The sequence below is a fragment of the Lynx rufus genome, unplaced genomic scaffold (genome assembly GCF_022079265.1).
Source record: "Lynx rufus isolate CCGP_SWC_20201006 ecotype Redwood Valley unplaced genomic scaffold, mLynRuf1.p SCAF_4, whole genome shotgun sequence".
Lineage (NCBI taxonomy): Eukaryota > Metazoa > Chordata > Mammalia > Carnivora > Felidae > Lynx > Lynx rufus.
The window spans coordinates 5545567-5568692 of NW_025814856.1; the positions used below are offsets into that span (position 1 = coordinate 5545567).

Below are 23126 nucleotides of genomic sequence, written 5' to 3' on the forward strand. Positions count from 1 at the left end.
GAGGTTCGTGAGTTCGAGCCCCGCATCGGGCTCTCTGCTGACAGTGCGGAGCCCGCTTCGGATCCTCTGTCCCCCTCTCTGATCCTCCCCCGCTCGCACACACACTCTCTCCCTCTCAAAAATAAACGAAGGTTTAAAAATTAATAGAAAATTAAACTGAAAGTCCGGGGGGGGGGAAGGGGGCTACTCACCCCCTCTGGAGGGGTAGGAGGAGTTAGTTTGTTGTGCCAAAATACTGCTAAGAGTTGTATATAGACTCTGCAGAGTGGGGGTGGGGTGGGATGGTCAGCGTCCCTAACCCCCACGTTGTTCAAGCGTCTGCTGTGCAATTCTGTTTGTTCGAACCATCCAGATCGTGGTATTTTGTCAGGCAGCCCTAGCTGACCCACCGCCTGAGTCAGAATTTTGCCAGAGGATTTTTGCAACGACAAAAAACCGAGGTAACCACAGGGTCCCTGCCCCTAGGGCCCCGGTGCTCTCCAGGGAGCCTCCACTTGGCAGGGGTGAAGTGGGCTGAGGGAGTAACCAGCACAGGAGGCCACGAGAGAGAGAGATTTAGAGGCAGTAAAGTTGAGAGACCGGCTGTCATCCGGAGGGTTGGGCGGGGCCACCGGACTCACCAGAGCTCAGGAAGGGTTTGCCGCACAGGGGACAGCTGGAGTGGCCGACGAACGTCCCCTGGGCCAGCTGGTGCCCATGGATGCATTCCTTCCTCTCTCTAGCATCCTGACCCTTGTCCTTTGGTTGTGCTGGGCTCTTCCCCTGTGGGGGACAGAAGCGAACCTCAGAACGCCCCGCGCATTCGGATCTCCCTGGCGTCACAGGGTTCCAGGGCCAGGGGCAACCTGACAATGTGGAGAAGGTGGACGGGGTACCCACCCCCACCCCGGTCCGGCGCCCCCTGACCTTCTCCTTCTGTCTGGTGACTCTACAGCGGAGGGAGCTCAGTCTGCGTTTCACCCTGGTGCTCCTGTCACTCCGCTCAATCCTTCTGGCGCTGTCTTCGCTCCTAAGGGGTGGAAAGATGAACAGGGAGGGGCGGCAGGCCCAGGTCGCTCCTGGACCCCACGTGGAATTTGTCCCCCGCGGCCCCCTCGTCCTGTTTCGCTTCTTCTGTGGTCCCCGCACTCTCTCCTCCCTCCTCTCAATCACTTATTCACTCAACAAACACAGATGGTTACCAAGTTCCAGGAGATGGGGGTACCGGGTTCACAGAGGGGACTGCGACATGGTCTCAAGCTTGGGGTCCCTCAGCGGGCCCAGGCTGGAAATCTTGGCTCTGTCCATTTCTGCCTCCTCCCTGCTATTCACCCGCGACCCCACCTTCTGATCAGCCTACAAATCCTGCCCATTCTTCCTTTGGGGTATCTCTCAAATCCTGCTCTCCTCTTCCCCCTTACATCCCAGCCCCAGTTCACTGTCAAGCCTCTCCTGGATTACCGGCACCCCCTCATTTAATGAATACAGTTGACCCTTGAACAACGCAGAGGTTGGGGCGCCAACCCCCTGCACAGTCAAAAATCCGTATATAACTTCTGACTCCCCCACAACTTAGCTACTGAAAACGTAAACTGTCAATTAACACATTTTTTATGTGTTATGGGTATTAGGTACTGTGTGCTAACAATAAGGCAAGCTAGAGAAAAGAAGATGTTACTACAAAAATCACAAGGAAGAGGGGCGCCTGGGTGGCTCAGTCGGTTAAGCGTCCGACTCTTGATTTCAGTTCAAGTCATGATCTTGCGGTTCGCGGGTTCGAGCCCTGCGTGGGGCTCTGCGCGGATTCCCCGTCTCCCTCTCTATCTCTGCCCTTCCCCACTCGCTTTCTCTCTCTCGAAAATAAATAAACGTTTTTTTTTTTTTAAAGAAAATCATAAGGAAGAGAAAATACATTTAGGGTCCTGTACAAGTATTTATTGAAAAAAATCCACAGATAAGTGGACCCGCGCAGTTCAAACCCGTGTTGTTCAAGGATCAACGTTATTTATTGAGTCGGCAGCAAACAAACCCAGCCCCTGCGGAATCTATCCACTGGAGGGAGATCCACACCTCCAGTCTGCAGACCCTGCCCTCCCCCCAGCCCAGTCTGTGCTCGCCATTACCAATCACCAGAGAGCGGTGCTCCAGAGTCACAGAGGTGATCTGACCCCTGCTGACTTCCCTCACCTTCCCTCTTCCCAGCCCCACCCTGACACCATTCCTTAGGCCTTTCCGTTCCCCGGGAAGGCACCCCTTTCTTGCCCCCGTCCTCCTCCCCATGTGTTGGTGAACCCCTACTCTTCCATCGGAAGCCAGCTCAAGCCGTCGCCTCCTCCAGGAAGTCCTCCTCTGCCCTCCAAGGTGTATGAGGCGCCTCCCCAGCCCCTACCTCCATCGTTGCCCTGGCAGTTCCAGTGAGAGGATGCGGGGGGGACCCCACCTCCCGCCCCCAGCTTAGGGTCCTGCACAGAGGGCCACTGGTAGACGTGCGCAAAGCCAGGGCGGGGCCCCAGCCCGAGACTCCCACTTGCAAACTTACTCAGACAGGAACTCAAACCAGGTGAGGTTTGAGTGGGCTTCTCCGGGGCTCACTGACAAGCGAGCCCTCTGTCGGGCCCTGCAGGGTCAGAGGGGACAGACGCGTGGGTCGGCAGCCCCTCCTTCCCCAGATGTCCCATCTCCTGCCTCTCCCCCCACCCCCACCTTCCGGTGCCCTGGAGCCACATCTAGGACCCCACCATCCCTCCCACTGTGGGCTCTATCCACGGTCACTGTGACTGGTTTCCCAGCAGAGGGGGGGGGGGGTAACACCTCTCGGCCAAACAAAATCAGCACGTCAGGAAGACTTTCTAGCAAATGGCAGTGTCTTGGGAAAGAAGCATCGTTTCTCATTTGTGCACAGGTACCTTCTGGGCTGGGTCCCCCCGCCCCCCTCATGTCCCCTGTCCTTTCCCACGTGCATTCCTCCCCCCACCTCTCCCATCCCTGTTTTCTCCCCTATCTCCCCGTCTTGTCCACACCTGTCCCTGCAGGCTTTCTCCCCACGCTGTCCTTCACGTCTGGTCTGTCTTCCCAGCCCCGTTCCCTGACGCGTGTCCCCCTTCCCACTCACCCGTGGTACTGGCGAAGTTCCTCAAGCACCTTCTGGACAATCAGCCTGGGGTAGGGGGCGGGGGAAGTGTGTAAAAACAGCGCACCGTCGCCCTGGTTGTAGACACATCCCCCAAGATGCACTGTGACTGCCCAGCCGGTCCCCAGGTCCCCATCCAGCCCCTGCCCGGGAGGCTCAGCTCCTTCCCTGATGCCATAGTGAGAACCTTTCCGAGGGGCCTGGGTCTCTCCTCTGGGAGAGGGATGGGGTGGGAGAGAAGACCGAGGTCGCGGGGGGCTTGGGAGGGACCCCCGCCTTGGCCCCTTGGCGGTCCCCTGGGGGTCCCCTCCCCACCGCGAGGCAGACACTCACACGTGATCCGGTTCCACGTGGTCCTTTTCCATGCACTCCAGCACCGGCGGCTCCAGGCCTGGAAGCGGCCCCCACCCCAGGAGGCATAGGTGTCAGGGGGCTCTGGGGCAGGCCGGCCCTGTGTGGACCCCCTCTGACCCATCCCTGCGGAACTGGAGACCGTCCAGAGGGGGCTTGCCACTCGGGGAGGGGAGGCACCAAGGGGGCAGAGATCCAGTGTTGGAAGCACAGCCCTGTCCCTCCCTCCCCGCCCCCCCCCCCCGCCCCCGCACCGCACCGTGTCTCAGGAGTGCTTACTGTATGCCAAGTGCGGTGCACAGGTATGCTCAGTGAAGCCCCAGGTAGCCCCCCGGAGATATGCTCATTGCTCCCTTCTTACAGAGAAAGCCACAAGGGCTCAGAGATTTCTAGCAAGCGGTAGATCTTGCGGTTTGTGGGTTCGAGCCCCGCGTCGGGCTCTGTGCTGCCAGCTCAGAGCCTGGAGCCCGCTTCGGTTTCTGTGTCTCCCTCTCTCTCTGCCCCTCCCCTGCTTGTGCTCTGTCTCTCTCTGTCTCTGTCTCTGTCTCTCTCCCCAAAATAAATAAACATTAAAAAAAATAAAATTAAAAAAAAAGAAAAGTGGTAGTTTTGGGTTTGGGCTTTGGGTATATCCGACAGCCCAGAGACACAGGCTCTTAGGACAGAGATTCAGAGATAACGAGGGAGACGAAGGAGGGGACAGAGGCAGAGACAGAAGAGCCCTAGGTGAGCGAGGGCATTGAGGTGGTGCGGTCCACTCTGGCTGGAGGCCCAGAAGGATGGGGCAGATGCCGGAGGCCTCTCCCCCTCTGCCCCACCCCCCACAAGGAGTAGGGCCCAGTTCCTGCCCCTAAGCCCCCTCCACCAGCAGCCCTTTCCCAAACTCTCAGGCCCAACTGGGGTCCCATCCAGGGAGTCCCCCAGCAGAACCCCCCTACCCTTCTTGGTTTGAATGAGGGAACCCCCCCAGGCTGGGCTACCTTGAACAGCAGGAGTGGGCACCTCCAAAGCCGGAGAGATTTCCAGGGAGCTGATCTCATCAAAGGACACGGGAACCGACCGTGACCTCACTCTTTTCTCAGGGCTGTCACATTCCTGTGGGGAATAGGCATCTCGATAAGCCAGGGAGGCAGCCCGGACTGCAGGCCAGCTCCCCAGATGGAGGGTCCCTAGCCCCATCCTCCAGCCATGGGCGGGGGCTTGCCTCCACCACCGGGCACAGGGATAGATCCCTGCAGCAGCAGCCGAGGGCTGGAGCCCCGAACTCTGAGCTCCAGATGTCAGCCCATCAGGGATTTCTCCCCAGGTCATGGTCCTGGCCAAAGGTGCCTCAGCCACAGGCTACAGCCCCGAGGCTGGAGTCCCAGACCTGAGACGAGATCCACCGGGTCACCGACGGGGCTTCCTGCCAGCTGCAAAGATGCAGAGACATCCCCCCAGCCTCCCAGACCGTGGGTTAGACTTGTGAGCGAGGATCCCCTACTGTGGACCCCACCCCAATGAAGAACGCTCAGGCCTGGGCTGGAATCTCAGGACTCAGTGACTCGCCGGTTATGGGCGGCCCCATGAACAACCCGCTGTGACAGGTAAGTCCCACTAGCTGCAGGTAAGGAACCTCTTCCCTCCCACCCGCCGCGCTGGCTCCTGGGTCCCGAGCTGTGGTCCCGAGGGTGGTCATGGGTTGCACCCACCTTGCCTGGGTGCTCTGCTGGGGTCCCACCCCCAGACAGACACTGTTGGGTCCAGGCCTGCAGATCCTCTCCCGGCAAGTTCAGAGCAAGGCTAGCCAGCGTCCGAGGGAGACAGGGCCCCTCGTTCACAGCCGCGGCCTCGAGGCTGAGCCTGGCGGAAGAAGAGAGGAAGACAGGGCTTCAGTGTGTCTTCTCCACAGGGCTGTTTCCCCAGCTCCACATCCAGGGGCTTGGGGGGACCTGTGGGCCATCCTTCCCGGGGGGGCAGGGAGGAGTGGTCAGGGTATAGGAAGGTGTTCAGTCTCCCCATATGGGAGGAGAGGTCGGGGAGCCTTGCTGGGGACTTTGCAGGTAGGTCCACACCTTTGCACGAGGACACATCATGTTTACCCAGACCGGATGTCTGTTTGCGGTGACTTGGGAGGGGTTGAGGGAGGCAGGTGCGGGGTGGGGGGGCGGTCAAAGCCCCCCTCCACTGTGTGGGGCTGCTGCTGTGTGTGGAGTCAAGCACACGTCTGTGTTCTAATCACGAGTGCATCCGTGGCTTGGTGCATACGTGCACGACCAGTGGCACGTCACACATTTAGGCTTTTATGTAGGGGCTGGAGCGGGGCGAGCACGGACGCCTGCAGGCGAGTACGCTCGGTGCGCACGGGCCCGTGTGTGCACCTGCCGCGCGAGCCTACGGTCTTCGTCTCGGGGTCGTGCGTGTTTATTCAGCGGGCATGCGGGCTCGTCCGCCCTCACAGGCTCTGTGTGCGGGACGCATGTGTGTCCGGGGAGCGGGTCTTTGGGGCTGCCTCCGACACTGCAGACACCGCCCCGCCCCCCTGCAGATTGCAGGGGCGAGGCCCCGCCCTGTGCTGGGGGCGCGTCACGGAAGCCTGACCTCTGCCAGCTCTCGGAGCAGCTCCGAGACCTTTCCCAGCTGCGTCTCCGAGGCCCGCCCTGGGACTCTGCCGAGCTGGAGAAGGGCGAATCTCCTCCGGCCTCTTCACTGGGGGGGCCGCTGTCCCTGGCCTCCCCAGGCTGGCTGTGGAAAAAGGCCCCAAGGCCCAGGTCCTGGAGATACTCGCTGCCCTGAAGGGCCCCCAAGTCCAAGCTGAGGTCCTCGGCGCTGTCGCTGAGCTGTCCTAGAAGGCCATCCTCCTGGAGACCCGTGTGGGAGGGGAAGAGGGCGTTGACCGCGGGTGCCAGAGGCCCCTGCCCATCACCCCCCCCCCAGGTGGGGTGGAATGTCCCCCCAGGCGATCTGTCTAACCTGGGCCTTCAGGGCCTCATCCCAAAAAGGGGGCTGGAAGTCGGGACCTCTAGCCCTGACTCCACCTTGCTCGCTGGGTTTCCCTCCCATGGGCTTATAAAAGGGGGTAATAATCTCTGCTCTGCCTCCCCCCCCCCCCACCTTGTTTAATGTCTTCGAATGCAGTTTGTAAAAGGGCAGCACACAGATAAGTCATCCTTGGCGCTAAGGGCAGAATTTCATGCAGCGCTGGGGCTCCCTGCCTTGTCCCTGGGGTGCTTGGTACATTTCCTCATAGGTCTGTTGGACCCCAAGTGTCCGTCCCAGGCCCAGACTAGGGTGCAGCAGGTGAGAACCTTGCCTCAGGCACAAAATCAAAGCGGGGGGGGGCCCTCAAACTCAGGAATCCAGAAAAATCAGGTTAGTATAATATATATATTTTTAAAGTCAAGAGTCAGGGGCGCCTGGGTGGCTCAGCGTCTGACTTCGGCTCAGGTCATGATCCCTCGGTTCGTGGGTTCGAGCCCCATGTTGGGCTCCGGGCTGACAGCTCGGAGCCTGGAGCCTGCTTGGGATTCTGTGTCTCCCTCTCTCTCTCTCTCTCTGCCCCTCCTCTGTTCACACTCGGTGTGTGTGTGTGTGTGTGTGTCTCAAAAAATAAATACACAATAAAAATAATAAAAATAAATAAAATGTCAAGAGTCATGCAAAGAGAGTCACGATGAACAGATGATCAAAATGTTAAATCATGACAGTAATGGACCCTGTGCTTGTACGACTCACCTCACTCCCGTCCCCTATTTCTGGCCCTGCTCCCTCAGGGTCTGGAGTGCTCCAGCCAACACCTTCCCCTTTCTGACAGGGAGAAGCCCAGGGGGCACATTACAAAAGGCTCTGGGGCCAGCCCCCTCGGCAGCCTCAAGCTGCCACCCACCCACCCGCAAGGCAGCGGTGTGCCAGCCCCCGTGAGACGCAGAAGATACACAGAAGTGGACGACGATGTGCCAGCCGCCAGTGCTCCCCACACAGTCAAACCGAACTAAACCTGCTTTGTCACTAATGCCACAGCAGCTCCACCAGGGGGCATTGTTGTCCCACTTTCCAGATCAGGAGACTGAGGCTCAGGGAGGAACAAAGACTCGCCCTGGATCACGCACAGTCGGAGTCAAACTCAGGTCTGTTTGGATCCAAGCCCTCTGCTCTTTCTTACGCTTCTCTCTCCTTGCCCCAGTCCCTTTTCTCTTCTCTCTCTCCTTCCCAATCATTCTATCTGCCATTTTTTTCCCCCAGCCAGGGAGCTTGCCTTTTCCTCTCCTTGGAAAACCTGTTCTCCTAGCCCACCTACGGTTGGCCTGGCAAACTCCTATTCATCCTTCAAAAGCCAGCTTGGGCATGTCCTCAGGCTGCCTTCCTGACTCCTCAAGGCTACGTAAGACGTCTCTCCCCTGGGCTGTCAGGACCTGTGGCACAGAGACTTTCCTTGTCCAGACTTTTGTTAGGAGTGTCCTCAGACCGGGTTTGGTGGGTAGGTGGGTGGATGGGTGGGCTTCTCCCCGCTGCCTCCTGCAAAGCCAATGCTGAGCATGGCCCCAGGCATCTATGTGGTCTCAGGCAGCCTGTGAGACACTGTCCCAGCTGGTGGCCTGAAGGGGCCACGAGGGAACACGGCCCCCTTCATGGACTCCACACAAGTCCCCCAGGAGGGCGCCCGTCTGGCTCAGTTGGTAAAGCATGTGCCTCTTGATCTCGGGGTTGTGAGTTCGAGCCCCAGGTTGGGCGTAGAGATTACTTTAAAATAAATAAATAAATAAACAAACAAATAAATAAAAAGATGGATGGTGATGTTAATAGATGTGCTTAAAAAGAAGAGGTCCCCAAGGATAGTATTACCACATAAAATACAAGGCACTCAGTTATATTTCAATCTCAGATAAACCCCAACTATTTTTTTAGGATAAGTATATTCCAAAGCATCGTAATGTTTGACACTCAAATCTGACTGGGTGTCCTCTGATTTGGTTTCCTCAGTCTTGCAACCCTAACTCTGGACCATTTGGTCAGGCAGGGCCAGTCCTCTACCAGGAGAGGGAGAGCAGGGGGGGCCCTGCTATTGTCTGGTTTGGGGTATTTTCGGGGAAGCTTCCAATTCAAAATTGAAAATACCTGGAAAGAGGAGCTTTGCAGGGTCTGGCTTTTCCCGCCGACCTCGCCTGCCTGGAGCTCTCCACGGTTTTGACCCCTTCCTTCTTCTTTTTCTTGTGGTAAGGTAGACATGACGTAAAATTTGCCGTTGTCATCATTTTTAAGCGTGCAGCTCGGTGACACTAAGGTACCGGGTAGCTTCTAATCTGCTGCCTGTCTATGAATCTGCCTAGCCTGGGGACCTCAAGTAAGTGGAATCGTACAATATTTGTCCTTTCGTGTCTGGTTTATTTCACTTAGCCTAATGTTTTCAAGTGTATCCGTATTCTAGCATGTATCAGAATTTCATTCCTTTTTAAGGCTGAATAACATTCTGTTGTCTGGGGCACCTGGGTGGCTCAGTCAGTTACACATTCAGCTCTTGGTTTCGGCTCAGGTCGTGATCTCACGGTTCGTGAGTTCGAGCCCCTGTGTCGGGCCCTGGGCCGACAGTGTGGAGCCTGCTTGGGATTCTCTCTCTCTCCCTCTCTCTCTGTCCCTCCCCTGCTGGCATGCACTCTCTCTCTCTCTCTCTCAAAATAAATAAATGAAATTTAAAAAAAAAACAAAAACCTTCCATTGTCTGGAAGGACAGCCCTGTATGGATATCGGCAAAACCACATGTTGTGTCCCATTCATCCCGCGATGGACACCCGGTTGTCTCCACCATCTGGCTGTTGTGAGGCATGCTGCTGGGAACACGGGTGGGGGGGAACCTGTTGGAGCCCCTCTCCCCGCTTTTAATTCTTTTGGGAGCAGGAGGTATCCTGGGTTTGACTTCTGGAACACCCTCCATACAGCTCGCACGGCCTCCCTTTTCCTTGAACCTTCCCTTTGGACCCACTGATCTTTGTCCTCCCCTCCCTGGCCGCTCCTTCTCTGCCCCCACTTCCTCCCTCTGTCCTTCATACGCCAGGCTCCCTCTTCTTCTCCGGCTTCTCCCGTCTCTGGCTGCGGCTGGCCCCGGGCGCCCCTCCCCTTCCTGCGACCTCCTCGCGGGTCTCCCCTTTCCCCAAATCACTCCAGTCCCATCCCTGGTGGCTGGACAACCTCTACGGACTCCCATCTCCCCTGCCACTGCCCGAAAGGTTTCCTCGTGTCTCTGGTTTTTCTCCTTCTGTAAACAGAAACATGTCAGGACAGCCTCTTGGCCTGGGCCGGGCCCCCTCCCCCTCCTCTGCATCTGGCCTCCCTCACCGGCGGCAGAAGTGGGATTGTGGCCAGGGCTGGGGGTGGCAGGGGTGATGGGCAGTTGTGGCACAGGCTGTCCTAGCTCCCAGCAGCAGGTACCCTGAGGGAGACGGGGGGGAGGGGGGGTGCCTCATCCTTTGCTTCGAAACCTCTTTCCTCCAACATTGCCCGGGTGAGAAAAGGTGGGAGCCAGCCCAACGGGGGCCTTTCCAGGCATCCGACTGAACAGTGTATGCTGGGCCTGACGCCCCAGAGAGGAGGCGATAAATCCAGGCTCTTGCTCGTGGCCCCTGAGGAGCCTGGGCCTCCGGCCGCCGGGGGGGGGGGGGGTGTCGGGGGGGGGATGAGCTCCCCCAGTCAGACTCAGAGGCGAGATGTCCCCGGAATGCCCACTCTGCAGAAGGGCTTACAAGGTGCAGATTTGGATCGTACACGGATAAACTTCAACATGTGAATAGTTCCTTATCTCGTATCATTAGTAAGCCACGGCCCGCCAGAGCAACTTTAAGCGTGTTGTTTCTCCGGTTCCATTTCATCAGGTAGGAAAGGAGACGGGCATCAAACAAAGTAGCAAATAAATGGCAGGGCAGATGGCTCCTGAGTAGAAAAGCCTTAGTCAAAGGGTTGCCTCCCTGGTATGACTTGTATTAGCTCAGCGTGACCTCGGGCAAGTTCCAGCCCCTCTCGTGGCCTCAGTTCTCTCCTCTGTGAAATGGGTGTAATGCTGCCTTCTTGTAGGATTACTTGCTGTGTGGGTACGAGGTGGTGCGGACACATCGCAAACCCTGGATCAGTGGAAGCGATCTCATGTTAGTGGTTGTTTTAGGCCAGGGGATGACCAGCTCAGCTGGAGTTATGGGCTGGGCATAAGGGAGCTTTTCCAGAGCCAGGCTCGAGGTCTGCTCTAAACATTTAAAGGCTCCCAGAGGGGCGCCTGGGTGGCTCGGTCGGTTAAGCGTCCGACTTCGGCTCAGGTCATGATCTCACGGTCCGTGGGTTCGAGCCCCGCGTCGGGCTCTGTGCTGACAGCTCGGAGCCTGGAGCCTGCTTTGGATTCTGTGTCTCCCTCTCTCTGTGACCCTCCCCCGTTCATGCTCTGTCTCTCTCTGTCTCAAAAATAAATAAACGTTAAAAAAAAATTAAAAAAATAAATAAATAAAGGCTCCCAGAGACCGGAGCCAGAAGGCCCCTGCCCCGATGCCCTGGTCAAGACCACCTCAAAGTGTGTGATCAGCACTGTCGGGACTGAGTTCACCCCAACCCATCCCTGCACCTACTAATTCTGGTCTCCCTGCCCTTTCCTCCAACAAAAGTATTGAATGCTGTCTCCAGTTGGTATGTCAAGGAGGCTTCTGAGACAGTTGTAGAAGGCTCAAGATGGAGGGAGGCGGGCCATTCAGCTGCAAGCCTGATGAGGTCTGTGTTTCCCTCACCAGAGGTGTGAACCCTCAGGGCCCAGCAGGCCCCTCCCAGGACCTCCTTGGAGCAAGCTGAAACCTTGGGAAACAGAGTTAAATGGAGTATTTTTGTACCCGATGTTTACAGATGCTGTTGGGAAGTTATCAATAAAAAGGGGGGGAAAAAACCTGGGGCGCCTGGGTGGCTCAGTCGGTTGAGCGTCCGACTTGGGCTCAGGTCATGATCTCACGGTTCGTGGGTTCAGGCCCCACATCAGGCTCTGTGCTGAACACTTGCTCAGAGCCTGGAGCCTGCTTTGGATTCTGTGTCTCCCCCCTCCTCTGCTCTCGCTCTGTCTCTCAAAAAATAAATAAAAGTAAAAAAATAAAAATAAAAAAAACTATTAAGTACAACCCAATTAGGAAAATTTAGACAATCTTTAGATAGATTGTCCAGAGCTCATTCCAAACCAAAAAAAAAAAAAAAACCCTATATCCAACCACATAAAATAGTGTCCACATGACATGTAAATGATCTCTCGAACTGGTCAAGTTTCACATATTGGTCAAGTTTCATGTATTTTAAAAAGGTCTACATCTTACCAATTAGTAGACAGGAGACTTTCAAGAAGTGTCCTATTAAATGTAAAAAAGAAGGAGAAGAAGAAGAAGAAGAAGAAGAAGAAGAAGAAGAAATAGAAGAAGAAAAAGAAAGAAAGAAAGAAAAAAGAAAGAAAGAAAGAAAAAAGAAAGAAAGAAAGAAAGAAAGAAGGAAAGAGAAAGAAAGAAGAAAGAAAGAAAGAAAGAAAGAAAGAAAGAAAGAAAGAAAGAAAGAAATCAGGGGGTCTTCCCGGAGGAGGTGATAGCGAAGGAACAAATAAGAGTTGGTGAGGCAGAGGCCGCAGGTGAGGTCACTCCAGGCATCAAAAGGACAGGATGTTCAGCAGCCTGCAGGTTTGAGGGATCCCGCTGCCTTCCAACAACGGGCGTTCCTTCTGTCTGGAGGTGTGGAGGGGGGAGATGGGGCCAGATCAGCAGGCCTGGTAGATCACCTAAGAACTTAATCTCTAAGTTCCAAATAGCGGTGGTAGGGAGTTCAGGCAGGGTGGGGGTGGGGGGCGACTGTGGTTTGTCTTCGGAAAGATCGGAAAGATCAAAGATCGTGTGCAAGATGCAGAGTTGAGATGGGCCGGGAGGGGGGAGTGGGGAGGGGAAGCCTGGTGGAGTGAGTAGGACCCCTGGGGGGGGGGTGAGTGGTCCTGGTGGCCTCCACCGGGGCAGCGGAGAAGAAAGGAGAAACACGGACAGGGGTGCAGGTGCAGCGCTCACAGGGCTCGGGTGAGAGAGCAGGAGGGAAGGGACAGGGAAGTACCTTCCACTGGCCTCCAACTCCGGTGACCAAGTAGATGACAATGACAGGGACGCGGGGGAGGGGTGCCCCCATTACCACCTCATCTGCCCAACTGCCTGCAGCTGACAGTTCCTATGGGAAGAGGTCCAGAGCCCTGAACTGCACTTGGGTCCTGCTCCTGTCTTTGTGCACACTGGATCCTTGCTGACCCTTGGGCTGATTCTTGTCTTTTTTTCTAGAGAACGAGAGAGACTGAGAGAGAGAGAGAGAGAGAGAGAGAGAGAGAGAGAATCGCAAGCAGGCTCCGTGCCAGCAGCACTAAGCCCGATGTGGGGCTCGAACCCAGGAACCGTGAGAACATGACCTGGGCCGAAACCAACACTCAGACACTTGGGACGCTTAACTGACTGAGCCACCCAGGCCCCCCCCCACTTGGGCCGATTCTTATCCTGCTGGGCCCTAGTCTCTCCTCCTACAAAATGAAAGGACGGATACACAGGACGCCTCGTGTGCTTTAACTGTGATGGACCCTCCTTTAGTGTGGGGGGTGGTGTAAAATGCCGCCCAGACCCCCCCTGCAGCAAAGACGTGTCAACCCAGATGCTGGGAAGGATGTCAGCAGGTGACTGTCGGCTGTCAGACCCCTTCCAGGAAGCCACACCTCTTCCTGAGCCGCCCACAGCCCACGCCTGATTGATGTGGGGACACAGCAGATGTGTGGTCAGCCTGACTGGGGACCACTCTGCAAGGCTGCTCTGGCCCAGAGCTCCCCGGGGAAGCTTTCTCCTCCTTTTCCCTCCATCTGTCTACCCACCCACCCTTCCTTCCTTCTTCCCATCCGTCCGTCCGCCCGTGTACCCATCCCTCTGTCCGTCCCTCCTTCTTCCGTGCACCCATGCGTCTCCACATCCCTCCCTCCCTCTCCTTGCCCCAGCAAGGATTCCAGCCCCCTCGTCGCCGGTCAAACGGGACGGTCGCTACCTTGCCAGGTTTCAATGAGAGTTCTCGGAAATAATGCACGCCGAGCGCCTGGTACAAAGCACGCCTAAAAGTGTATGTGCCGCCCCTGCTGTCGTCGGCTCCCGCCCGTCTCAGCCACCAGACACCTGCCTGCTCATCCTCCATGGCGGGAAAGTCTGGGCGCCCAGGCCTCCAGGGGCCGCCGCTGCTCCCGGCGGCTGCTGCTGCTGCTTCGGAGTCAAAGGGCTGGACACATGGCTTGGGCTCAGAACCTGTAGAGAAACGAGGGACGAGGTGTCAGGGCCAAGTGCGACGGGCTGAGGGGAGAGGACTCTTGAGTTCTGCAGCTGCTGCGGCTCTCCCGGGGCCTCGGTTGCCTCATCTATAAGATGGGCTGGTGGAAGGAGACGGTCTCAAAGATCTTGAAGCGAAGACGCGGGCCGTCACCTCCCCATCCTGCCTCCTGAGACTGTGGCAGACGTTTGTATTCACACAGGAGGCTCTTTCCTGCTGACTGATCATTCAGCCCCTCGGACTCCCACCCCCCCGCCCCGGGACCATTTCTAGCAGCTCCTTAGAGGTCCTCAGGGCGGACTCGTGAGATGAAATTGATTTGTCATACCTGCTCTGGCCAAAAGCCCTCATTCAATAGAATGGCTCCTTAAGACCGAGCGCAAGCGCCCAACGCCCACGTTGGGAGGGTCTCTGATGGGGGGACCCCAGGCTACCCCTGCCTTTGGGTCGTATTTGCAGTTTCAGGGCTTTCTGGTTGCCATGGCAGAGAGGAGAAAACAAGGACTTTAGGGTCAACCAGACTGTGTCCTTGCCTGGACTTGCCTCTAATGGTTGCACACCTTTGGGGAAAGGACCTCTTTGAGCCTCAGTTTCCTCACCTGGGAGGTGGGCGTGACAATGCCTGCCTTTCAGAGCTGTGGGGAGGATGCAGGGGCCCTAGTGTGTGGAGCGTAGTCCTGGGGCACTTGGCCAGTCTTGGCCACCTTCCTTGCCCTCTAGGTCAGGAGGGTGCCCTGCCTTGACGTCGGGTCTTGGGCTGAGCCCCTTGCTGTGGGAAGGGGGGTGTACCCACTTTTTCTCTCCCCCTGCCCTTTATAATGCAGCCAGCACAGTCCCCCTACCTATTCGAATCCCCGCGGAGGCTCCTGATTGCTCGCAGGAGGAATATTGAGACTCTTAGCCCGGCCACTGATGTCCACCGGGATATCCCTTCTGTGCCTGGTCCCCGCCCCTGCGGGACCTGCTGCTCGAGACCCTCCCCTTCCGTTCCTGCTCTGAGGCTGCCTGCTTGAAGACCTCACCCTGTTCCTTCCAGAAATCTCTGTCCGCCCCCGACCTGTGGTGTCTCTCTCATGTGTGTTTCATTTCCTTGCATTGCCTCGACATCGTCCCTGCTCCAACCCCCCTCCAAAGACATCCCTGACTCTGCCAAAACCAGGGAGGAGACCAGCGCGTCCTAAGTGACAGCAATGGCGGTCTCAGGTGGGGCCGAGACGGGGTGGGGAGTGGGAGGTCAGATGCCTTTAGAAAGTGCCGAGTTAGGTCCGCAGCTTGGGTCCCCTGTGGCTGGGTGACCCCACGGACCGTCCTAGTTAATGCTGAGCCAGGATAATTACGAGCCAACATCTGCTGTCATTCTCCAAAGGGTCTAGCTAGGGTGATACGTTTGTGGCCACCTTGCCTGCGACCATTGCTGCTGGCACAGGGGAAGGCTGGTGATGTCCCTAACCCAAACAGGCACCAGTGGATGAATAGATACACAAGAGTGACAGAGGCGCACGGAGCAGTAGGATTCAGCCACTAAAGGGAAGGGAGTTTGGACACTGCTACAACGTGGGGATTGACCTTGAAGACCTCACAAGCGAAGAAGCCAGTCGACAAAGACCACATGCCACGCGAGTGCATTTATATACAATGCCTGCAGAGGTGAAATCTGTAGAGAGAGAAGGCTGATTAGTGGTTGCCTAGGGCTTTGGGGGAAACAGAGGGTTATGGGGTGATGGCTGAAAGATGTGGTTTCTGTTGGGGTGATGGACGTGTTCTAAAGCTGTCGCAATGGCTGCGTAATACTGCAGATGTAGTTAAAGTTATCGAACTAAACACGTTAGATGGGTAAACCGGCTGGTGTGTGAATTACATCTCAATGAAACTGTTGCTCATGACATTCCCGGGGCCCCTTGTAGAACTTTGATGGGGCAGGTGCGCGCAGGCTGCTGCTTCATTTCCTTCAAGGTGAATGAGCCTTTGATGCTCCGGGCCTGCCACAGTGTGTGAGGACGTCACTGCTTCCACCACGCCTGTGCTCCCGCCGCCCTCCGGGGCTGACGGAGGGCCTCTGCTCTGCTGTCCTCCTTAAGTCTCGCCTCTCCCGCCTTCCCCACCCTGAAGCCAGGGCCGCATCTATGACTCAGAGAAATGTCGGAATAAAACAAGCAGGCTGTGAGGGAGAAAAACCAGATGTGGGGCGGTGGGGGGGGGTGGTCCGGGAGGCTGATGCGAGTCTGGGAGGGAAGGTGGAGCTGGCCCAGGGGTCAGTCCCACCCCCTGCTCATGCCCAGGGGGCCTCAGGAAAGACTGAAGGGTCTGCCTGCTTCACTGGGCAGGGGCCTCATGGAGGCCTGAGGCCTCGACAGCCTGTAGAGGCCAAAGGCAGAACCTCAGACGTTGGGTTCTGCGATCCACAGGCCGAAAGTGAAAGGCCAGGGATGAGTTTACCTTTTCTATGGAAGCTTCTGAGCCAAGAATAGGCTGGACTTGACTTTGATGACAGACTCAACTCTGATCCTGGTATAACATGCTGAACCCCAATCTTTGTGTCACAGACTATAAGTCCTGATGCCAAAGGTCATAGACTGAACTTTGATTCTGGTGTCATAGACTGAGCCCCATCCTGGTGTCATGGACTGAGCCCCATCCTGGTGTCATGGACTGAGCCCCCACCCAACATCATAGACTGAGTCCGATCCTGGTGTCATGGACTGAACCCAATCCTGGTGTCATGGACTGAGCCCCCACCCAACATCATAGACTGAGCCCCATCCTGGTGTCATGGACTGAGCCCCCACCCAACATCATAGACTGAGACCTGATCCTGGTGTCATAGACTGAGCCCCATCCTGGTGTCATGGACTGAGCCCCATCCTGGTGTCATGGACTGAGCCCCCACCCAACATCATAGACTGAGACCTGATCCTGGTGTCATGGACTGAACCCAATCCTGGTGTCATGGACTGAGCCCCCACCCAACATCATAGACTGAGACCTGATCCTGGTATCATAGACTGAGCCCCATCCTCGTGTCATGGACTGAGCCCCCACCCAACATCATAGACTGAGTCCGATCCTGGTGTCATGGACTGAGCCCCCACCCAACATCATAGACTGAGACCTGATCCTGGTGTCATAGACTGAGCCCCATCCTGGTGTCATGGACTGAGCCCCCACCCAACATCATAGACTGAGACCTGATCCTGGTGTCATAGACTGAGCCCCATCCTGGTGTCATGGACTGAGCCCCATCCTGGTGTCATGGACTGAGCCCCCACCCAACATCATAGACTGAGACCTGATCCTGGTGTCATGGACTGAACCCAATCCTGGTGTCATGGACTGAGCCCCCACCCAACATCATAGACTGAGACCTGATCCTGGTATCATAGACTGAGCCCCATCCTCGTGTCATGGACTGAGCCCCCACCCAACATCATAGACTGAGTCCGATCCTGGTGTCATGGACTGAGCCCCCACCCAACATCATAGACTGAGACCTGATCCTGGTGTCATAGACTGAGCCCCATCCTGGTGTCATGGACTGAGCCCCCACCCAACATCATAGACTGAGCCCGATCCTGGTATCATGGACTGAGCCCCCACCCAACATCATAGACTGAGTCCTGATCCTGGTGTCATAGACTGAGCCCCATCCTGGTGTCATGAACTGAGCCCCCACCCAACATCATAGACTGAGCCCCATCCTGGTGTCATGGACTGAGCCCCCACCCAACATCATAGACTGAGCCCCATCCTGGTGTCATGGACTGAGCCCCCACTCAACATCATAGACTGAGACCTGATCCTGGTGTCATAGACTGAGTTTCCATCCTAGTGCCACAAGCTGAATCCTGACCCTGCTTACAGACTGAGCCTTGACTCTGATGTTGCACACTGAACTCTGATTTTGATGGCAGATTCTCTTCCCCCAGACTCCAGACATTGTCTCCAGGGGCCTCTGGTCATTGCTGCCTAGTATTCCCATCCATACTCCAACCTCCAGCTGCCAAGACCAAACTCATTGTTTTCTTTCCTCCTCCTATGTCCCTGTGGCAGGGTGACCGTACTATCTTCCCAGTGACCTGGCCAGAAACCTGGAGACCAGCCTTCCCTCCTCACTACCCCTCAGGACACCAAGCCCCGTCAATTTCATCTCCTTGACATTTCTCCACTCTATCATCTTTTCTTTTCTCTGCCATTGTTTGAATTTCAGTCCCCGTTCTCTCCCTGCCCAACCACAATTCTTGTTGGGGTTTTCTCACGCAAACAATGGTCAATCACAATTTCTACCCCGCTATTGCACTGTAATTCGTTTACTTGTTCCCTTCTCTCTTTTTTTAATGTTTATTTTTGAGAGAGACAGAGAGACAGAGAGTGAGTGGGGGAATGGCAGAGAGAGAGGGAGACACAGAATCTGAAGCAGGCTCCAGGCTCTGAGCTGTTAGCACAGAGCCCGACACGGGGCTTGAACCCACAAACCGTGAGATCATGACCTGAGCCGAAGTCAGATGGTTACTCGACTGAGCCACCCAGGTGCCCCATTTACTTGTTCCCTTCTAAGCCAGGAGTTCCATGGGCTATATCTGGTTCAACACCTGATTTTATAAATAAAGTTTTATTAGCACAAGTCACCCCCATTTGTGTATGTATTATCTACGACTGCTTTCATGCTGTAACAGCAGAGTTCAATAGTTGCATCAGAGACCACGTGACCTGCAAAGTCAAAAATATTTACTCTCTGGCACTTCAGAAAAAAAGCTTGCTGACCCCTGCTGCAGCCCATGAGGTTCATGAGGGCAGGTACTATATCTGACCCGCTTTCACATCCCCAAGCCCCAAGTGGTAAAATCTTATGTGTATTGATCAGCTCCTGTATACCTTGCCTAGTGCTAAGCCTATCAGGTATTTTGCGTCCTTCTATCCTCATAAGCCCTCGAGTGCTTCCTTCACAAAAGAGGAAACTGAGGCTTAGAGAACTTGTCCTAGGTCATACCATACTGGTAAGAGGCAGAGTTGGATGTGAACCCAGGAATTTCCACCTCCAAAGCAGGGGTTTATAACCACCAGGCTATCCTGTGGTAAGCTGATGAAAGTATGGATGAGTGAATAAATGATTGGAAGGGTGGATGGTTGGATGGATGAGTGAATACATTGTTGGATAGGTGGACGGATGGTTAGATAGTTGGTTAGCTGGCTGGATAGCTGGATGAATGGATAGTTGGTTGGCTGGATGGTTGGCTGGGTGGGTGGTTAGATGGTAAGATAGGTGGATGGTTATGTGGTTGGATGGATGGATGGATGGATGGATGGATGGCTAGTTGAATGGATGGATGATAAGGTGGATGGACGAATGGGTGGATGGTTAGGTGAATGCATCCATGGATAGATGCATGGTGGCATGAATGGATAGTTTTTAGCTGGCTGGTTGGGTGGCTGGATACATGCATGCACAAATACCTGGATGCATGGGCGGGTAGTTGGGTGGCTGGCTGATTGGATGGATGAATGATTAGATGGATGGATAGATCATTGGTTAGATGAATGTATGCATGGATGGATGCATAGTTGCATGGATGGATAGTTGGCTAGCTGGCTGGTTGGATGGATGCATGGATATGTGGATGGATGGATAGTCGGGATAGATGGGGTGGCAGTGTCCAGAGACAGTGAGGCATTCGTTACATTAAGGAAATGGCATTCTGAGGGGATGAGTGGGGGAGGGGGAAGATGTAGATAGAAGGGGGGCAGGACAGAGTCAGAGAAGCCAGGCAAGAGGGAAACCCAGTTAAGGCACAGAATGTACTCATTACGGATTCGGTGAGGCAACTTCCCTGCAGGTCCTAACTACCCTTTCCCCAGCCTTGTTTCATTCCCCAAATCCAACCCTATCATTTTCCCAGGAAGTCGCATTAGATGTCCAGATGGCCAGTTACAGAGCTTGAGAGGGGCACACAAAAAAGCCCTCTTCCTATGTATCTCCCTACTCCTCCCAGGGCTAAAGCCTGGAAGGACATTGTGAGGAAAGACTCTATCTACTCCCCAGCACCATGCTTCTCGCTAAGGAGCCTGGATTCAGGTTCCACCATTAGCCCCTGCAGCCCCAGCCATAAAAGGGTGTAAGAGTGACTGCTGGTTTCCTCAGCTCACTCCCCCACCTGCCAGCCTATGAATCAGTCTCAATGTGCCTGGGCAGGAAGATGGGCTGGGCGGAGAGGCCAGGAGCGGGTGGAACTTCATAAGGATCTGGGTCCCAGACAGGGACTTCGGGGGTCCATGGTTGATGCACTTGTTCTCTGGTATTGCCATCCACTGGTGGATTTAAAAGCCCTCCCCAGACCCTCCGGCTGCCCACACTGGCAGCTTCGTTTACCAGTCAGAACACAGCACAGCGGTAGCTCTGGGACAGAACTGTTTCCAGATCCTGGCCCCTCCAGCATGCGCTTGCTACGTGACCTCGAGCAAAAGTCACTCAGCCTCTCTCAACATCACGAGGGTTCAACAACCGGCGAGCAACTTCTACCTTTCTGGGTATTCTTTTCTCGCGTCCCAGTGTCCGGGCCTCCCTCTGTCTCCCCGGGCCCAGCCTCCAGGTCCTCTGATACTCCCGTCTCCTTCTTGACCCAAGCAGGGTGCCTGGTACACATTAGGCCCTCAACCAGTCTGTGGAATGAATGAGCTAATGAATCTTCTCCCTGGCTTCCCCCCTGCATGAACACTCACGGTCACCCTGGACAGGCACTTGGCTCATGCAGGTGACAGTGGAGGCTAAGCAGTGGCCTGGAGTGGGCGAGGGTCGGGCAAAGGTGGGAGGCACGGGAGGAAGGACATCCAGGAGGCTCCTCTCACACTGTCCCCCACACCCTGTGGCCCCTGATACTGGCTGGTTATCTTCAAGGGAAAACTCATCCTGAGATTTAAGGAGAAGCGTCTTTTTGCCAAAGCGATTCGCCCAGACCTCGGGGGATATAATACAAGGGGCCTCTCCAGCCCCCGCAGAAGTAAACTGAGGCCCCAGGACCCGGGAGGGGACCGCCACCAACCCCCTTCGTGTGTTGTGTTTGAGGGAGGTGTCTCCCAGAACCCCTCGGAGTCTCAAACCTCCTCTCTTTGGCCGCCTCCCTAGCTTCCATCTTGCCATCGCCCAGGAGCAAACAGCAGCAGGAACCCCCAGCCAGTCCCCAGGGTGCCCCAAGGGAGTTCTGGGGTGGACTCTCGTTCTGCAAATTTACCTCCCGACACAAGGTCCTGGCTGAGCCTGGGGAGACGGTTCCTCTGAAGTGACAAGGACCCCACAAGCCTGTGATGCTCTGTCGGGCCCCGGGGGACTAGGGATCATGGAATTTGGGGCCGGATCAGGCAGAGCCTGTGCCCCAGGCAGAGGAAAGGCTCCAGGCTGTCAAGGGAGCCCTGCTGGGGGCGGGGGGACATGCCTGCTGGCCACTGCCCGCCCCCTTACCTCTCTTGAAGGCCCACCGCTTCAGCCACCGCTTGGAGAGGGCTGGCCAGGAGTGGTTGAGCGCTGAGTTAGCCATGGGGGCCCACGCGCGCGAGAGTGGTGGGTGCACAGCAGGGACTGAAGCAGGAGTTTGGCCGGGAAGCCCTGCCAGGATGGGGCTGCCAGCAAGAGGGGCGGAGACTGCCGCCAGGGGCGGCCAGATGCATCAGCTGATGGGAGCTTGGGGCCAGGGCAGGGGGGCAGGGGGGCTGGGGGGCCAGGGACTCCAGCCTGGGGCGGGGGAAGGCCAAGCCCCCCTCACCCCTCCTCCATCTATAGGCGTCTCACCCTGGCCGGACTAGACATTCCCAGGACGGGCCGAAGAAAATGGCACTGTGAGTGGTGGTGACACTGGGGTCCTCAGAAGACAAGTTTAGACTGGGTCCTGAGGTGAGCTTGGGTGTGTGTGAATGTCTGCGTGTGTGTGTGTGTGTGTGTGTGTGTGCGTGCACCACTGGCTGTGATTTTGACCCTGCGTTTGTGAGTCTGCACACAGAGTGTGTATTTTCACATCTGTGCATGTGTGTGTGTGTGTTTAAGTTTTATTTATTTAAGTAATCTGTACACCCCCTGTGGGGCTCGAACCCATGACCCTGAGATCAAAGTCACGCACTCTTCCAGCCGAGCCAGCCAGGCGCCCCTGTGAGTGTGTGTTTGAGGGCAAATCTTGGGTGTCAAGTTGCCCATGTGGGGGTGAATAGGAACATCTGGGTGGTTCTCCCCCCAGCGTTTTGTTTTTTTAAGTTTATTTATTTATTTTGAGAGAAAGCGAGAGAGAGTGTGAGTCGGGGGGGGGGGGGCGGAGAGAGAGAGAGAGAGAGAGAGAATCCCAAGCAGGCTCTGTGCCATCAGTTCAGAGCCCAACTCGGGGCTTGAACTCCTGAGCCATGAGATCATGACCTGAGCCGAAATCAGGAGTTGGGCACTTAAGCGACTGAGCCCCCCAGGCGCCCTTCCCCCCAGTTTTATTGAGATATAATGGACCCACGGCACCGTGTGCTTTTAAGGCACACGGGATAATGACTGGACTTTCATATACTGTGGAATGACCACAACACATGTCGCTAACTTCCATCACCTCATTTAGATACAAAAAAAAAAAAAAAAGTTTTTTTTCCTTGTGATGAGAACTCTTAGTTTCTACTCTCTTAGCGACTTTTCCAGCACACCACGCGGCGGCGTTAACGCTGGTCACCACGCTGTGCGCATCACATCCCCAGGACTTACTTATCTTGTCACTGGAAGTTGGTCCCTTTTGAGCCCCTTCCTCCAATTCCTCCCCCCCACCCCCACCCCCTGCCTCTGGAGGCCAGAAATCCAATCTCTTGTTCTGTGGGTTTGGTTGCCGTTTTCAGATTCCACGTTTAAGTGAGATCATACAGCATTTGCCTTTCTCTGTCTGACTTACTCACTTAGCACAGTGTCCTCGGAGTCCATCCATGTTGTCCCAAGTGGCAGGACCTCCTTTTTTATAGCTGAATATTTAAAAAAAAAAAAACCCCTGCGATCCGGTGTGTGTGCCTGAAGGCCGGATGGTATCTGTGGGGTTGGATGTACAAGGCTCACCTGGGACCTGGGGAAACCTGCTTCTGTTACCTGGTCCCTGCCCGGGTTCCTGCGTGTCCGCGCGCGGTTGTGTACGTGTGAGCCGGGTGCGTGGGCTTTGCGTGCGAGGTCAGGTGTGCGGGCTCCGGTCAGCGCGCGTGGCCGTGCCGGTGCTGCCCCCTGGTGGTGGGGCCTCCCTACTGCACCCTCGCTCCCTGCGTCTGAAAAATCCTTTGTTCCCTGCTGACCCCCTCCCCCGGCTCCCCAGATCCTTTCTGTGACCTCCCAGCCCCAAACCGCTGTCACTGGTGAGAGGACCAAGGCTTTCTT

General features: G+C 55.9%; 1 protein-coding gene and 1 long non-coding RNA gene across 5 annotated transcripts in view; both read right to left on the reverse strand.

The window, feature by feature from the left end:
* The window catches only part of ARHGEF18 (Rho/Rac guanine nucleotide exchange factor 18), an 83826-nt gene that overhangs the window by 58223 nt on the left and 2477 nt on the right, over positions 1-23126 (reverse strand). For 2 of the 4 annotated variants that reach the window (XM_047095127.1, XM_047095128.1), the window contains 9 exons: positions 13622-13743; positions 6041-6300; positions 5152-5302; positions 4441-4555; positions 3443-3500; positions 3092-3136; positions 2519-2596; positions 907-1009; positions 621-762 (listed from right to left, as the gene is read on the reverse strand). In XM_047095127.1, the coding sequence (XP_046951083.1) occupies positions 621-762; positions 907-1009; positions 2519-2596; positions 3092-3136; positions 3443-3500; positions 4441-4555; positions 5152-5302; positions 6041-6300; positions 13622-13636 (967 nt within the window). In that variant the 5' untranslated portion in view covers positions 13637-13743. Of the gene's footprint in view, positions 1-620; positions 763-906; positions 1010-2518; positions 2597-3091; positions 3137-3442; positions 3501-4440; positions 4556-5151; positions 5303-6040; positions 6301-8554; positions 8937-12532; positions 12756-13621; positions 13744-23126 lie in introns of those variants that run through there. The other 2 variants (XM_047095126.1, XM_047095125.1) reach the window with 2 other exon arrangements.
* On the reverse strand, positions 9177-11851 carry LOC124523305 (uncharacterized). Its single transcript, XR_006964977.1, has 2 exons — positions 11764-11851; positions 9177-10548 (listed from the first exon to the last, which is right to left on the reverse strand). It is a non-coding gene; the product is annotated as an uncharacterized LOC124523305 (long non-coding RNA).